This window comes from Pipra filicauda, unplaced genomic scaffold (genome assembly GCF_003945595.2).
Source record: "Pipra filicauda isolate LSUMZ 115617 unplaced genomic scaffold, ASM394559v2 scaffold80_size11013439_pilon, whole genome shotgun sequence".
In the NCBI taxonomy this organism is placed as follows: domain Eukaryota; kingdom Metazoa; phylum Chordata; class Aves; order Passeriformes; family Pipridae; genus Pipra; species Pipra filicauda.
The window spans coordinates 97717-115922 of NW_024104987.1; the positions used below are offsets into that span (position 1 = coordinate 97717).

Genomic DNA, 18206 nt, shown 5'->3' on the forward strand with positions numbered 1-18206 from the left:
CCAGAAGCATTAGAAAGCTGCTAAAATAATACATTCCAAAGCCATGGCTTCTCATATGCTTCTCTCTGCTATTGTCAAGGTTGTTTACTCTTCCAGTATTGGTGGATCATGTTCCTCCAACAAGTCCAGCAGCAGGGAATAATAGGTGTGCAACTCAGGTTGTGCCCATTTTCCTCTACAGCAAATGGCCTTACTTCTTTCTTTCAGACTGAAGGAGTACCAGAGGCAAAGCTAAACTCTAGTTTTCTGTCACAAGGATGGGCCGCATGCTAGTAAGTTCTGTCATTTCAGTCTACCCAGTAACATTGATTCCTGAAGCAGCATATCTACATCTTGATCTGCCCGGGGGGTCTTACCAATTTACTTAAACTAGCATAAAAAAGGTAATCATATATTTATTCAAAGATGGGGTTTTATGTAAACTACACCTATGATCTTTTCAGTGTAAATATAGAGTTGAAGCTGATCTTAGAAAGATTTCTCAGAAATTTCTCACCAGATACTTAGAATTAATCAGAAGTAGGTGTCAGCCTTGTATGTAGCAAAAGGTAGGTCTTGTTCCATTGAAGAGACTAATTTTGATTCACTTGAGTGTAGCCTTGAGATTATGCCTTGAGGAGCCAGTCTTAGCTAGGGTATTATAAGATCCAAAAAAACCCTCACCATAAATGTATTCTTACACCGTTTTCTTAGGAACTTTCAAGTTCTAAAGAGCAGCACTTGACAATAGACAGCTTGCTGGCAGGTCACTACTCAAAATATTTAGGGCTTTAGAAGTCATAGTAGTTCATAAAACTTCACCTGCAAACAAAACCTGGAGCACTCCTCAGAGAATAATAATTTTTACACAGAGCGGCACAAAATTAATAGCTCTTAAATTAGTTGATGCTTTAAAATAGTCTTCGGGATCATTTACAGCAAAAGGACATACCCATTTTGGAATTGGCCAAACTATGAGTCATGGCAAAAGCAGCCCCCTTGCCCACATAAAATTCTGGCTGCCTGTCAGCTAAGTGTCACTTCTTCTCTATAAACACTTTGCCTCTGTATAGCTGTTTGAGCGTGTGCAAATGGAGCCAAATTTCCAAATCTGGGTGTTAAAGTTATTTTTTCTGAGCTTATTTTCTCAAACCCACAGGTTTTGACAATCAGATATTTATTCACTACATTTGCAATAGTTTACTAGAAAAGCATAAAAAAAAAATCTAAGTATAAATGTACACATTACATTAAAGTGCATTAACAAGAAACAAAATTTCATCTCACTTGGACAAAATTGAGGTGTATTCCCATAATCCTAAAGAAAGTGTGGCACACACACACACACACACATAAGTGAGTACTCAGCCCTATAACATGGAAGAGTTTGCATTCTGCTGAAATTCCTCTGTTTGTGATTGTCTACCAAACTAAACCTTTTCTTTGGGATGTACCAAAGGTGCATACGTGAATTCTGGTTTTTTCATTTTGAAGTTTGATTGCTTGGTTAGGGGAGTATTCTAACTTCTTTTTAGAGAATGATTTTTACATTGCTTAACACACATTTTTGTGTATGGGATTTAATATTAACCAGCACAAGAACTGTTCAGTCCTTCACACCATACTTTCATACCGTCTCAAGTCTTAACTTTAGGGAACTGGCTTAGCTTTAAACAGATAGCTGCATCACTTGAAGACTTTTAGTTCTACTGAGGTCTTCTAGGCTCCAAATAGCTGCAAGATATTTTATTTAGAATTTTTAAAAAGGCAAACTTAGGAGGAGGAAGGAAATAATTTTAACTCTGCTCATTGCCTATAATAAATGGGCGAACTGTCTCTATTTACTCTGCTGCATGTTTGATATATATAGATTGATACATACATATGCAAATATATATACGCATACACATGTACACCTCTTTATATAGTCTCTGTGCGTTCCTGACATTTATACACATTTCCTCTCCTTGCATCAGGAAGATAAGGGCTTAAGGTCAATTACACAAAAAACATACAGTATTTTAAGCATAAATCCTATAGTATACAATTTATAGAAAGTATGAAGATCTAAAATGCTTCAAAAATTTTGCTCACCTGTTCAGTAAAAGACTGACCTTTAGTTTCAGAGGCATAATCTATGAAAACTGTCTTTCAGCAATTTTATAGTCTTATACTTGGATTTTTTGCACTTGTTTCCGTTGATTGTTTGCTTTACAGACTTCTTAGAGATATATTTACCAACTACGTGTCTAACGAAATTACATTTCTTTCAAAGGAAGGAGCAAATTATAATCTTTGGATGCTTGGCAATTCAGTTGCATAATTACCTGCATTCCTTTCCTTTTCCCTCTCCTTTTTTTTCAAATCACAAAATTTTAACCAGGTGGAGGGTGAACAAAGGTTCGTCTGGGTAGATGTCGCATGAAACTGTTCTGCCTGTGTCCTTGGGCATTAGTGTCTCTTTAGCATTGCTTTATGACTCTGACCATGCGCATCCTCGAAATATATGGAAGAGCATATCTCACAGACTGCCTTTAGGGGGATCTCAGTGGTGTTGGGATTAAAGAAATACTATACCAAAATACCTGGAGGGATTTAAAAGCAATTCCTTGCTTTGAAATATACAAAATATATTTTATATATATTTATTTTTATTTACACATATATTTAAATATTAAATACACAATAAGCAGAGTTAAAATAAGGAGCCTGGCTAGACAGTGCTAGGAACCAAAGGATTCGCTGCTTGCTTTTTTTTTTTAAGTCTTGGTGTAGGAAGGAGGAAGGTCTGTAAAACAGGAGCTCAATGTGAAGGCCTTTGTGGCCCATGTCAATAGGAGCAGTTTTACATGCTGCAGCACACCCTCATACTGGCCAACAGGTGTCCAGGTTGGGATCTGGCATGGATGGAGGTTTCTTTCCCATCAATATAAGCAATTTCTTTCTAAGGGAATTAAGGCAGCCGAACAGACAGAGGGCTGGAGGACTTGCACACACCTGGGTGTTACCTTTGGATGGGACAGAATGGGAGCAGGGAGCTTAACTGACTCCAGAACTCTGAAATACTCTTAAGACTGCCAGTTTTGGTGTTGCTAAGAGAGCTGCATTAGGAGCTCCTCATCTTTGTGGCGATGCTTCTTGTAATTAATGAAAACGGTAAAAGCTTTTTAAACTTCTTAGCAAATTAAATTCTAGCCCTTTTATTTCTCAGTCGATAAAGGAGTCCTGTGATTTGACCACTCATGTAGTAAAGCATCTCCCTGCTGTTATAAACACCTCAATCCAGTGGTAGGTCTGTGCTGAAAACAGCTCAAGAACACTGGCAGTCCTAGTCAGAGTAATTCATCCTTGAGTCAAAGGCCCTTCCTGTGAACACTAGGTTTTACTTACGAGGTTATTTATGGTGTCTTGTTGAAATGGCTTTCCACTGTCTTCATAACTTCCTCTTCTGCCTCAATCATATAAAATTGTAACATAACACTTCTCGTTTCAGCTTAATCATAAAAGTATTATGTACGAAAAATGAAACACAAGTCTGGAAACTCAGTATGATAAGCACAAAGGATATTCTGTCACATACAAAGCCATCTAGACAATTTGCAGAATGTACAGAAACTTAAAATTGTGCCAAAACCTGAGGTTAAAGGAATAACCATTTAGTTGTGTAATAACAGTGTAGCATTATTTAGCAAAGAAATCTTTCAAAAGCCACAGTAAGACAAAAATGGTTGAGAATCTGAATTCACCTTCGGGAACATTTCCAGTTTTTGCTTTTTGAAACAGAGCGGGGAACCCCAATCTGAAAACTGTATCAGGTTTTCATGTATCATCTGAAGCAGCTTTCGTAGGGATACGATAAACGTATCGTAGGGATACGATAAACTACTCTGTGGATTCCATTTTTCTCTTGCCTTCTGGAGCTAGCAGTGTTGTGTTTCAAGTATCAATTTAGTCTTTAGCAAACTGGAGCTAAGTTCCATGGCTAAGCTCTTGTAACTGGGAAATGTCACTGCATTTCCTGCCACTAAATTAATAAAAGGCTTTAAAGTAACACACTACATGGGATATAAAAATAAACAGTTTATTCTGTGCAGCATCTATTTCTTTTAAAAGTCAAGATCCTAACTTCTCAATTTTTGTACAAGGTTGTCCTAATGATGCAAAGCCATTCTGAAGAAACTAGCAGAATGGAAGCTGGTAGCTGAGATAGTTCATGGTTTTGGCACTTTGTTTCTGTTAATAATGGTAAAGTATGAAACAATTAATGATGTTAATTTAAAAGGGATATAGGGTTTTAGGGGATTAGCATCTTTAAGTTTTCAGTTATCAAGCAGAACAATTTTGGCACCTGAAAGCCAGTATTCCTTCGCTACCAGTAAGAAAACCGTATCTTTTACACTTAGTCTGTTTTGAAGATTGTTACTGCAGTCACAAAGCCTAGACAGATTTTTATAAGCAGATCTGAAAGGTAAGCTGCAGAAGCATGATTTTGTACAAAAAAATGACATTTCTTCAATGTGTTTGGGTGAAAAAAAAAATAGAATGCCTTCCTTGTGCCTTCCTTTTCTATTTCAGTGCAGTGCTGTCATAAATATGATCAACGGTTCTGTCGTGTTTCCTTAGCCAGCAGGAATGGCACTTTGAACTTCCATAGATTAAGCAAAAGGATAGGGAAGTGGGATAAATGGGAGGGGGGGAGGGAGGGGAAGAGGGGAAGACAAGAAAACAAACCAAAACCAAACTTGTTAAGACCTTCCTGTGATGCTAACATTGCATTTTATAGATGGCTAACATGTTTCAAACTAGTCCAGTCTCTTCCCTAAGTCTACCCATTCTAATTTATAGGACATCTGGAAACTTGCACCACTTTTTTTATATACAAAATGGACACTTTTTCAGAATATTCTACTAAATCTAATATCCATGTTCTCCATGTTACTCGTAATATTTTTCAATGCTTTAGGGAAATCGTACTGAACATAGCATATGTAATGTAGGCTAATTTTGTTTGCTTAAGGTCTGTCGGGATCAATTCTGCTCATTTTTTTTCTTTCAGTATACTACCTCAGAATACCACTTGTGTCATCTAATCAGGACACTATCTGTAATATGCCTTTTCACAAACAGAATTTCCAGATGATAATTACAAAGGTTACAGGTTTAGACAGAACTCAGAAATACATTTACATAAGTCAAAGTTACAGATATTATCAAAATTAAATTAGGACTGAGCCAATTAATCTAAAAAATCTAAAAAGGTAAGAAATTCAAAAACCTAATGGAGACCGTTAAGTTCCTGAGATTTTTCTCCATCTCAAACTCTTTTCTCTTCACAGAGAACACAGGGAAATTATACTTAGTCACACAACACAGCGATTTCATCAATATTGTCTGAAAACATACGTATAAGTCCACTTTTCTTAAAATATACTTTTCCTACATCTCTTCCAAGTGAGCAGTTTCTGGTGATGCATAGCAAGAGCCTACTTGTGTTTATAAAAGCTTTTTAGTTTACATAAAAAGTATAATCACAATGCTCCACCTTTTGCTGATAAAGCTGATTTTCCAATAAGTTGTCCAGCTAATCAGCTTCCAAAGAGATCTGATGAGCTGACTAGCTTCCAGTTACTAAAGCAGATGGCCCAGCCCTAAACTAGTTCTGTTTCTAAAATAAATAGTGTTGGAAATCTTTCTTTTCTAAACACTTTTCAATTCCCTGTCATGCTCACACACATGTTTCTGGGTTAGTTACAACTTCGCCATTTTTTTCAGGCTCATCTTTCAGAAACTGCTCCACTTCAATAGAGTCCACCTTGGCATCTTCAGGAGTTTTGTCTTCAGATTTGTTTAATTCCTCTCTTTCTGCTGCTTCTTCTTTTGTATGTGGTTCTTCCGATTTTTTCTTAATGCAGAAGAAATTTCCCAAGGCCAGTACAAGTGCTGAGGTGGTAACTTCAATTCCAGCAATAATGAATACAAACATGTACCTCCCTGTTGCATCTAGGAGTTTTCCTGAAAAAGGTAACATTCCAGATAATTAACAAAAGCAATTATTTTGCAGCGAATTTTTTCTGCTTTTTTTAAACATTTATATCACTGCTGTCTAGAATTACCATGACTATCTATAAGCAAGTTTTTCGAAATGGGATTTTATAAACTTTTTAAAAAGTTTATAACAAAATATTTCTCAATTATTTCAGTTCAATTTAGCAGTCACTGACATTACATCACATCCCCAAACACATACTCCCATGCACACACACAGTCATGCAATTCGACTGAAATAAAACCAGCCTAGCCTTCATATGCAAGAGATGAAACAAGTGCTATGTATTTCAGATAAAAATGTGTACATCTGTGGCCAGGATCTGTATCATCAGCTTCCTCTTGCTCCCAATCTCATTTAACTTTCTCCATGGGCTGTCTGCTTAAGATGCAAATCTTACTTAGTAGTCAGTCTGGAGTAATTGACTGATTCTGACACTTTAGTAAAGTTAAGTTTTCACAGGACTTGGTGGATGTGAAAGAACAGGTGGGAGGATGTGAAGGAAGTGCCTCTCTGAACCTGAAGATCAAAGGAAGTAGTGCATAGTACTTCCATAGTACTTCCATAGAACTCCCATGAAGGGGGTTCTGTCACAATAAAAATACTTCACGTTTGTTAGTGTATGGTGTAAATATTTTATGTCAATGAACTGTTGGGGTTTGGGAGGCAAAGTGTGTTTCAGTTCAGGATCTGTAAAATATATGTTCTTTGATTAGTAATTAATTTTCATTTTTACTTCAAATTAATGAATTTGACTATGTTGTCGTTGTTTCCTTATTCTTGGGTTGTGATTCAAGTGCAATAGAAGCAGTCTACCTCCCTTAAAGTAGTCCAGTTTTATACTCCTCCTTGTAAGATTTTTTTTCTTCCAATGTTTTCTTCTCCAAAACTACCATGGGTATAGAGAATATGTCCTAGTGCTTTCCAAAGAAAATTGACAGGTTTCATATTCTGAATCCCAATCAGATATCTGCCAATAAGAGATTCAGTGCAGGCTTTCAGAGGAGAAATAGCAGCATCTCCAGATGGCAATTTAACCAATACTAAAATGGATCCGAGAAGGAGAAAAGATTCATCCCACCTCTTCTTGGTCTATTTCAGAGTGTAACTGCAGAAAGCCTTCGAAGCATGTGCAACGCTGGCACAATCTGCATTTCTTGAGTGACTCTCATCCTTTTCTCTGCTCCCTTAAATTTTGTGTAAATGGATGCGGTGCATATGGTTTTGAATTCTGAACTAAATGGAATACTTACCTGCTGATGGCGGACCAATTAGAACAGCCATAGCTTCTGCCAGGAGCACTAAACCGATAGCACTGGAAAACTTCTGAGTACCAACAATAGCCATGAGAACTTCAAATTGAAGAGCACCTACCATTCCATAAGAAATGCCAAAGAAAATGCAAAAGACCACCAGTCCACCATAATCAACAGACATCGAACCCATGAGATCTGTGAAACCATTGAAAATCATAGCAAAACTGAAGAGGTAGACACAGCGTGGTCTAACCCATTTAAGACCAGCTACCATTCCACAAATAGGCCGAGCAAAGATATCAATGAATCCCAGAATAGTCAGAAGAAAAGCTGCTTTGGTGTCTTGATAGCCTAAATCCTTGGCATAACTCACAACAAAAACTGGGGGAACAAAGAGGCCAAGCACCATGATAGATGCTGCTAGGGCATAGATTACAAAACCACCATCTTTAAACACACTGAAATCCAGAAGTTTTTTCTTCACTTTCTTCTCAGCTGGCTCTTTGGTAGCTTCAGACTTTTTGGGTGGCTCCAAAGGTCTCATTAGTGCTCCACATACACAGCAGTTGAGCAGCATCCCACCCAGTATAAGGAATCCTCCTCTCCAGCCATACTCATGTTGTAGTATCTGCCCCAAGGGTGATAGAGCACAAAGAAACACTGGACTCCCAGCAGCAGAGAGCCCGTTGGCCAAGGGCCGGCGTTTGTCAAAGTAACGGTTTAACATGATGAGTGACGGCTGAAAGTTTAGTGCCAGACCCAAACCTGTAACAGAGGATACATAAAAAAATAATACCGGCCTACAGTATCACTATTAAAGAAATTATGATTATACATAAAGAGAAAATAGTTTTATTCCAAATGGACAGAAGAAATCTAAAGTAACATTTTTAAAGCATTCCACCTCCATAATATTCTTGTACTTTATGATTACACTTCATGCTATTAAATATTCTCAGCAAAAATAAATGACAGTTTAATTCCACATTTATCTGCCATTTTTATTAAAATCCATTTGGGTGATCATGATGCTTCAGGTATTTATCACGTTTAGAAAACTTCAACCTAAAGCTAAGACATACGTTAACTCATTTTCAGCAATACACACTACTTACCAGTAATCACACCTGCAGTTAGATAGATCTGAACGATGCTTGTACAGAAGGAAGCTATCACCATCCCCATGGAGGCAAAAAGGCCACCCACCAGCATGACAGGACGACAGCCAAAGCGGTTGACACATACACTACACAGTGGACCTAGGCAAGAAAAGCAAGTTAGAGTTGCTAAGATAAACGAATCTTTGGGATTGATTTTATGTCACTTTGCATTTCTTCTTTGGTGGACTTCACAGAGGTTGGAGTCAATGATCTTAAAGGTCTAAGGTCTTCCCAACCTCAGTGATTCTGTGATTCTTTCCTGCTCTCTCCATACAGTCAAGCCAATCAGGAAGAGTGTTCTTTCCTCTACAGTCAAATACTTATCTTTTTTGTCTTCAGAGTGCTGTGCAATTTTTCTTTTGCATCATCTAGTAAATACTGAGTTACAGAGACCTTATTTAAATCCAAGCTGAATTTAAATAACTTTTTGATTTATGTGATTAATAGTAATGCTTCTTTGGAATGCCTTACTTGCACACAAGTAACGATAGGCAGTCATGATACATGCTGTAAATAGCCATATGATTTACAAACTTCATTGTATGACACAATACTGTTTCAAAATCAGATAACTACTCACCTGTTCCATAAAGCATGGCCAACAGAATGGAGGAAATCCATGCAGTGTCACTATATCCAATGCCAAATTCCCGGATAAGTTCTTTAAAGAAAACACTAACGGCCTTAGGAAAGGCGTAGGAGAATCCTGTGATGATAAAACAGCCAAAAAGGACAGCCCAGCCCCAGCCTCCATCAGGGGCTTTAACACCAGATGGACCATCATCAGCTACTACAGCTCCCATGATGAAGCTTGCGTGTTCCCTAAGAAACAAAAAGCAATTAGTATCTATAGACATTGGGATGATTATCTAACCAAAATTGGCAAAAATTGGAGAACAATTAAAAATAAGATATAGGACGGCTTTAAATAAAAGTCTTGAAAATGCACTGCAATTGTACCTATTCCTTGTTCAGGTTTAGTTCTTACAAAGCTTGCAAAAATACATAAAAAGGAGATGCACATAACTGTGTTGTAAATGTCCCCTCACAGCTCTCAAAGTCAAAACTGGATTTCAACCAAATCACTCTTCCATAGAAAAACTGAAGCCATTACAGCAGATCAAGGGATGTATTTGATTTTCACAGATATGTAATAACTACTGCATTAAAGTCTGCGGGATTTTTGTTACAAGACCTTGTTATGTGAAGCTCCTGGACTATGCCTGTAGAAGATCTGGTGCATCGCAAGAGTTCTGTGCAACAGTGGACTAATCACCCTGGCTTTTTGTTCCTACTGAGGATAGCAATACTACCCTGATACTCTGCTATCTTGAAAAGATATAGAGATCCCTTGAGATGCTGAGAAGTTGTCAGCCATCGAGTAAGTACCTAAGCTAAAGTGCAGTGAAAATCTGCACAGGCAGTCTTTGTGGATGCTTAGTAACTGTAGCAATGTTCAGTATCACTGCCTGCGTGAAGCAAATACTTTCCATTGTTGTTGTTAGTACCTTAGCAGTAAAAAAAAAGTATATTTCATGAATCTAATTTTTCACATCTATAAGCAGTCATAAGCAGCTTTGCATATGAAAAATCTTTTCTCATGAGAATGTGTAATGCTGCCAAATCTTAGGGAGATATGGGGTGAAAAAAGACACTGAAAAGGCACATAAAGTGTCCCCATATGTTATGTGAGGAGTGCAGGAAGGTATTGCATCACAGCAATTAGGGTTTTGTAGGGTCTGTGTACTACAAAAGTCTTGAAAATGTTGAGGTGAGCTTCAAACAAGTTACACATTAAATCTTACATGTACAAAAATTGGCCATTTCTTTAAAGTTCAGCTGATTACTCCTATTGTGTCAGTGTTCTCTACAAAAGTGCCCAAAAGAGGAGTGTTCATCACTGAAGAATGCTTCTGCTTTCAAGAGAATAGGCTTGCACAGCGATTGTTGTAAATGGGGAACTATGTAGTTCTTACATCTCCATTTCCCAACCAGACTGCATGTGGCACAACAATCTGATGAAGACTTGTCTAGACAACTGAGCACCAAATGGATGATTGTTAATACACCTGTATGGACATACTTACTATGGCATTTAGACCAGCACTCCCACTTCTTGGAAGAAACAACTTTATATACAGATACAGAAACAAATCTTGCCACAACTATTGCTGTTTTATTACCCTGGGCTGTATGAGAACAGTAAGTGTCATAGTACTGGCTTCACCAGTTTTCTGGTTTCTGGAAATCAGATAGAAAACAATTCATCTTAAGTCCATACAACTAGAACCATAAAATGGTTTAACAATAAGGGAAACTGAATACCTCAACAAAACCAGTCATCTGAGGCTGCAGATGGCTCGTTTGCTGATTGCTGTAAGAATATGTAAAAATACATAGCTTGGTAGACTGGGCAATTTCTGCAGCAGGCTTTAGGTTGCTAAATAAGTCTTAAGATGCATCTCTGCACTTCTGACACTGGGATCTGTCCACCCTTCAGAATTGTTTTTCCCAGTAGCTTCTGTTTGATAGAAGTTATAAAGCCTTATTCAAATAAGGACTTATTTTTTTGAAGCAAAAACCAGACAGCACAGAGTAGGTACACAAAGTGCAATCCTTTGTGACAGTGGCAACTCTCTAGTATTGATGATAACAGGGGAAATGCTGATTAAAGTCTCAGTTCAAATGTATAAAGAACAGCAATAAGATAAAAAACTGGAGTCCAGGGCGTAGGAGGAATTGTCACTTACTTACACTACTTCCAAATTGTCAGAACATTTCATTGGGAGTGAATGTTTAAAATGTTGGGGGAAAGGGTCGTGGAAATTTTGTTCGTTTGCATTAAACATCTAGTAGCAACATAAAGTTAGCAATAACACATGAGCATGCTTTGTTGAAAAATAGCAACTGGCAATCTCTCCAGACTGCTTAAAGTGCTGGATAGGGATATTCAGTGGCTTATGGCATTCAGCCCCGTGCTGCTTCCTGCACACAGACGCGGTGAGTCTACTTTACTGCGTCGACAGGAAAGATGTTCAAAGGGCAGCCTCTGCACTCCTACAGTGCAGAGTCCCGACATCTGCGTGAGGAAGCGCCCGTCAAGAACCAGTTAGCTGGCAGCTCGCTTGTTCCTTCATAAGGGAACCGTTCGAGCTTCTCCGGGGGGACAGAAGTGAACCCGGCGCTCCAGGTCCGCCGCGAGTGCGGCCCGGGGGAAGCCCCGGGCGGGCGGGGTGCGGAGGCCGCTCCCGCCGCGGCCCCGCGTGACCCGCGCTGTGGCGGCCCCGCCGCACTGAGACGTGCGGGACGTGACTGGGCGAGGGGCGGGCGCTGCCCGCGGGCTGCGGGCGGGGCCGGGGCCGCTCCCCCGCCCAGCGCTCGCGGCGGCCGGAGCTCGGTTCCCCTATACGAGGTGGAAACATCCTCCTCCGTTGCCGTCCTTTCATGCCCAGCAGAGCAAGGCGGCCTGTAAGAGACATATTCTGTTCCACCTGCCCTACGGGACTTACCATCTTTGCTATGAGAAACAGTCTCTAAAACGGTTTTATGTGCTGCTATGATGAAAGAGCAAGACTTGCTGATGTGAGGGAACCTGGCCTACTTTCCAGCATTCATAAAAATAAGCCTATGGGGAAACAAACAGTATCATCCATTTACTCTTCTTTTTGTCATGTCTGTTACCACATTTGGCTAAAAATAACCATAAACCAGCATAACAGATCTTCAAATGTCGTCCTTTTAAAAGTGGTTTAATTTGCACATGCATACATCAAAAAGAAACCTCTCTTACGAGGAAAGGCTGAGAGAATTGAGATTGATCAGCCTGGAGAAGAGGATGCTCTGGAGCATCCTTATTGCAGCCTTCCAGTGCCTGAAGGGGTACAAGAAGGCTGGAGAGGGACTTGTTACAAGGGCATGTAGTGAGAGGACAAGGGGGAATGGCTTCAAACTGACAGACAGTAGGTTTAGGTTAGATATTAGGAGGGTGTGAGGGTGGTGAGGCCGTGGCACAGGTTGCCCAGAGGAGCTGTGGCTGCCCCATCCTTGGAAGTGTCCAAGGCCAGGTGGGACGGGGCTTGGTGCAACTTGGTCTAGTGGAAGGTGTCCCTGCCCATGGGAGGGGGCTTGGAATAAGAAGAACATTAAGGTCCCTTTCAACCCTAACCATTCTGTGATTCTACCATTAATATTATTCATCTGGTTTTGTCCATCAGTAGTTCATGGTAACACACCAAAATTAAAAACTGTTAACCAGAACGAAATGAACACAGCAGAAGATGTACTTCATCCTCTTGCTGTGTGCCTTACTAGGCTAGATTGTATTCACCTCCTTAAGAACTAATAAGGAAGTAGTGCAGAGGTTCCCGTGTAAGATGTGCAAACAAGGGCAGTACTTTTAGAAAAGCTGGGCTTGTGGTTGATTTGCACAGGTAAAGGTTTTATTTATGATTTTGCTTCAGTGCTGGGATGCTGTCAAAGCCTGCTAAGACAGGAGGCGACTGCATAACTATTGCAACAGCTTGCTTTGCTTTCTGCTTTTGCTAGCTCAGCCCCATTTAGAGGCAAAGGATTACATTTAACTGGCTGCAGCTCAGTTTCGTATCTCCACAACAGACATGATAGTATTGTCAGTATTTATTCCAGATTCCTTCTATCATGAATAGGTTCTTGCTTTGGTAATGTCTAAAACAAAGGGAACAAATGTAGTTAAATACATGGGGTTTCATCTTCCTGATATTATCTTCCTGTTGCTATGGAAACTAGTATAGGCTCAGTTAGGAGGAAATACTAGGTGATTGTCGGGATTGTGGGTGGTGGTTTTGGTGTGAAGTCTATAAAAGGGGAGCATTTGGATTATAAAAAGGAGCAGCTAGAAATTGCAAGAATCTATTATTTGTGTTTAGCCAATACTCTTATTGGCCACATCGCAGTACTTCATGGTCAGCAGTATGGGTAGAAAGGACATTTGTGAGTATGTAGGCGGACCTATATATCTTAAGAACTTCCCGTTCTCAGGAAGAATTAATTTCAAGAATTCTCAAGAAGAAGTAATTTCTTCTAACCATGGCAGAAATCTACTCAACCTTGAATTCCTATGATACAAATAAAAAATAGTAATCAAAAATAGAACATGGATTTCCAGATGGGGAACCCAGTTCAGGCTGGAATTCAGTTGGGAACCCCACCAGGTTGAGAACTGTATAATTACAAAATGAGGAAGATGGTCTAAGCTGAGCAATGTAGAGATCCTCCTTCCGTTTCTTATCTGTGGAGTGAAGAAAATAATGATTCTCTCTTCACAGGGTGTTGGAGGTATGAATACATTGAAAAGCATATGCTGCTCAATACTGTGCTAATAGGAGTCATAACCTCCTGTATTAGCCCCCTTAAGGGTATTAAAATCTAAGCAGACTAAACAAAATATGTATGTTTTTCATGGTTTTGAGTGAAGAATCCTAAGACTAACCACCTCTACTGAAATTTTGCAGGCAATTACTCCTGCAAAAGTATTTTTATTTTAATATTCTTGACCCTTGTGACAGCCCTCTGCATTTAGAACAACTACACTTTGCATTGACATCACGGACATCTGCCTATTCAGCATGACTTTAAGTCTTTCCTGATTCTCTAAATACTAATACATACATCTGTAAATCAAATTTTATTTATTACAACTCAAGTACTTAATAGAAACCATTTTGATGGGCCACTGGTATAACACACTAGTGCATTTCTTGTGGCTTACCTGCTTAAATATCAGCCAATTGAATTACACGTTCATTCCAAAGGCTGCTGCAAACTTCTGTTTCCTACAAAATCATTACCATATTTGCCAATGCCTACCCTGACCTTCTCTCCTTCCCACAAAGCCCCATAGGGACTTCCACTCTCCCATTTTGGCCTCCACTGTTTTATCAGAGACGGTTTTCCAGAGCTGCTGCCTTTCTTAAGGGTTTGCCAGCTTTCACCATTCTCTCATCTCTCTCTCAAAACTCCTAGGATAATCCCGTGCTGTCTGTAGCTGTAAGTAACGTTCCATACCAACACTTAACTATTAATCAATCTCCAGTCCCCGTTTAGCTGCAAAATGTCTTAAGCGTTCACTGCTACAGCACAGTGAGTAACATTCATCACAAGTTATTAGCAGACTGCAATGACACACTGCAATTTTTATGTGTAGCAAATAATACTAACCAGTCTAGATTCTATTATCTAGGTAAAGTGCTCTACAGGGAAAGTTGTGCCTATTTATTTGTTTCTTTATGTCATATAATGAAAATGTTGGAACCCTGCTCTTTACATTATTTGGGAAAACAAATATACTAGTCCTATAACAATAGCACTGTCAACCTCCCTAGTTATTGTATCTATATCAAATGCCCACTTTCTGGAGAAGCGGATTTATTTTTCTAAAGCCTACAGGTTTTTTTACACCACAACCATTACCATAAGTGCATTAATGTCATAATCACAGCAGCTCCTTAAGACCAGAGAACATGTGCCCTTTCTGTGTTCACAGAAAAGTGACAAACATGCCTTCAGTTGTATTGGAATTATCTGGCTGCTTTCAAAAATATAAGTTGCAGACCCCCAACTTCAGCTGAATACTTACAACTAATTTTCATGTATCGTGAAAATTAATTTCAGCCCTGCAGCTGTGGTGGCTTTGCAATGTGTTGAAGCTTTAAAAACCCAGAAAATTCTTGGAGAAGTGTCCTTATATTGCCTAGTATAAAACCAAAAAGTGACAGAGCTAAATAAACACTAATTAAGGGTCTAGTCCTGTCACCAGCTGGACGTATGTGCTAATTTTTGCAGAATACCATGGAACTACCGTGATGTATAAAGTGCTTGTATGCACTTGTATCTCAAGCCAGGTTAGCACATGTAGCTGAATATACTGAGAAAAGATCGCCTGGCTCAGAGGTGTCATTTTACACAATCACTTTGGACAGTGCAGCTGCATAATAGGGTGTTATACACTGAGATATGTGAATTCCCACTTCAGTCACAATTTAAAACATCACCTTAATATTTTTATAATATATAAAGTATATAAAATAGAATATAGAAAATAATATAAAGATATAATATATAAAATATAAAAATATAATATATAAAATAATATATCTTGTGTTATACTTCTGACTGAACCACAACAGGTGTACTGTACTAATAGATTCTGGTTTACATTTTAAAGCGGCTGACTGCCACACTGCTTCCTCTGAAATAACCATTGCAAAACCATACTTGACTTTACTCTGAGACATTCTAAACTAAACGGTCTTCCAATTGCTTTAGCCAAAAAGCACGCAAACCCGCTGCCCAAGAGGAGCGCATTTCCACAGCCAGTGCTAACGGTCTGTGCCCGAGAGGAAGTTGTATTGCTGCAATTCAACTCCACCTTTGTTCACTTTTTCTTCGCGGAACCTCTTAGAAGAAGGCAAGCCGCAGACCATTCCCGGTGGATTGCGAGCAGCAGCAAAAATGGGCTCCTTCCCAAGAAGTGGAAAGGGGTTGCGGCGGCCGCCCCGCAAGGGAGGAGCGGGGTCGGGAAAACAATGGTGGCGGTCGTGGCGCCGCCAACGGCCACGGCCACGACCGCCCGAGCGGCGCTCCGGGGGGGGCACGTAGCCGAGGGGGCTCCCGCGGAGCACTCGGCGATGCTCGCGAAGCCCAGGGAGGCTCCCCACCGTTCTCAGAGCGCTCGCTGAACCGAGTAACGGAGTTCATGCCCGGGGCTGCCACGACGTCCTTTACGAAGGGACGGTCCTCAGTCTGCACGTCGCTCGCTCTGACGGATCTGAGCGGTCACCACTGTGACAAAGAACTTCGAAATTCACCCCCGGGGCTCAACACTGAAACAGGAGGTGAGCAGCAGCGAAGGGATCGCGGAGGCGAGGCTTTCGCGGAGACCCTCTTCGCCCAGTAACGGTCTGAGGCCAGGGATGACGGGAACAAAGCCGGAGCTCGCGGGTGTCTCACGAGCCACCGGTGTGGCACTGTACGTGCGCTGGGGCCGGCGGCACCGCAAGCCGAGACGTGACCCGGCGCCAAAGGGGGAAGAAGCTGGGGGCAGCGCTCTCCCGTAGCGGGCAGAGCGGGGCTTGGTCGCCAGCACTGCTCTGCGCCCGGACAGCGCTTTCAGGCCGTTGGCTGTGAGGACGTTGGGCGACCCATACGGCAACGAGGGTTTTCCGAGAAAAAGATGCGCCCTCTTGGTCCCAGGCGCGGGGAGAAACGCAGCCGGTGGGACGGCGCCCCGCCGTCCCTCGTGAGGTGGCGCCAAGGGGGGCGAGGACAGTCGGCGTCGTGCCCACCGCCGCACCGGCGCCCAGCGCAGCCTCTGGGCGAGGGATGAACCCTCGGCTCCCGCGCTGCGCTCGCCCAAAGCTTAGAAGGCGCTCGGGCGCATCCGCCGGCCCGGACAGCCCCACGCGGAGATGCGCCCTCGGTGAGCCGGGGGCTTTGAGGTCGGTTCACGCGGCTCGGGAACCCCCCGCCATCCCCGCGCTCCCCGCGCTCCCCACGGCGTTCAGCCCCGTGCGCCAGGCAAGCGCTCCGCAACATCACGCACGACGGCTCCGCCTCAGTACCTGAGTCACGTCCCGCGCCTCACCGAGAGGATGACCGTGCTCGCGCCGGACCGCAGCTGCTGTCCCCGTGCGCCCGCACACACCCGCCCCAGCCCGTCTGGTCCCGCCGGCTGCGGAGCTCCGGCGCGGCGGGTCTGTGGCTCTCGCCCCTCCCCTGCCACAGCGAGGGCGCCCTGGGTCCTACTGCCGCCGTGACTCCTTCCCGCTGCTACGGGTTCTCCCGCGCAGGGCCGGCCGCGTGCTGCGCGGCCCCGGGAGGCCGGCGCGGGGCTGGGTCCTGCTGGCGTGGATGATGGACTGGCTGTCCAGAGGTCCAGAGGAGCAGGACCTGAGCTGTGGACTTCAACGTATGAATGGACTTCTACAGTGGAGGTTTGTTCTGTGTTGCTATTTCTGTTTTTCAGGGAGCGATCGCAATTTCTTCATTGTCTCATGAGACATTGTCGCATGAGAGCGACTCTTACAAGCTTCCTTGCCTTGTTGTTTTCTTCTCAGCTATTTTGAGTGTGATATTGTGCATTTTGCAGATAACTTACAGTCTTCCTTCCTCATCCTCTACAAAGAGAGTGCTCCCTGCAAATATGCTTGCTTGAGACATCTCCTTTTACATCAAGATGGACTTAGCTTTCTGCACTGATCTGTTGTTGGTCTACTGCTATTCATACAAATGTTGGATTATAAAACTGCGTGTGTGTTCATACTGCTATTTAGCATCTGTGAAAGTTGTAGTGAGCTTCTCAAGTACACTACAGAAAGTATCACTCTTTGGGGTACTCGGTGCTTAGGAAATTCAGGAGTAGGTGCTCTACTCCTTTGTGTGCTTATAGCACATAATCCAGTGGGTAGGGGAGTGACTATCCCCCTGTGCTGGGCACTCGTGAGGCCGCACCTTGAATCCTGTGTTCAGATTTTGGCCCCTCACGACAAGACAGACGTTGAGAGACTGGAGTGTGTCCAGAGAAGGGAACAGATCTGGGGAAGGATCTGGAGCACATAGACCGGCTGAGCGAGGTGGCAGGGTTCAGCCTAGAGAAACAGAGGCTCAGGAGGGACCTTCTTGCCCTGACAGGAGGGTAGAGCCAGGTGGGGATTGGGCTTTGCTCCTGGGGAGCAAGGGACAGGACAAGAGGAAACAGCTTTGAGTTGTGTCAGGGGAGGTTTAGATTGG

At 42.1% G+C, this 18206-nt stretch overlaps 1 protein-coding gene across 3 annotated transcripts; it reads right to left on the bottom strand.

Moving 5' to 3' along the window:
- Positions 1-1139: 1139 nt before the first annotated feature.
- Positions 1140-17226, bottom strand: SLC16A3 (solute carrier family 16 member 3). 3 transcript variants are annotated; one of them, XM_027717252.2, is made up of 5 exons: positions 17039-17223; positions 9022-9263; positions 8397-8540; positions 7279-8046; positions 1140-5991 (listed from the first exon to the last, which is right to left on the bottom strand). In XM_027717252.2, the coding sequence occupies exons 2-5, from the start codon at positions 9242-9244 to the stop codon at positions 5705-5707; spliced, it is 1422 nt and encodes a 473-aa protein (XP_027573053.1). In that variant the 5' UTR covers positions 9245-9263; positions 17039-17223; the 3' UTR covers positions 1140-5704. The 3 variants fall into 3 exon arrangements, with proteins under 3 accessions (XP_027573053.1, XP_039246155.1, XP_039246156.1); XM_039390221.1 differs by lacking the exon at positions 17039-17223 and adding an exon at positions 11192-11748; XM_039390222.1 differs by having other exon boundaries at positions 5899-8046; positions 17039-17226.
- Positions 17227-18206: the final 980 nt, after the last annotated feature.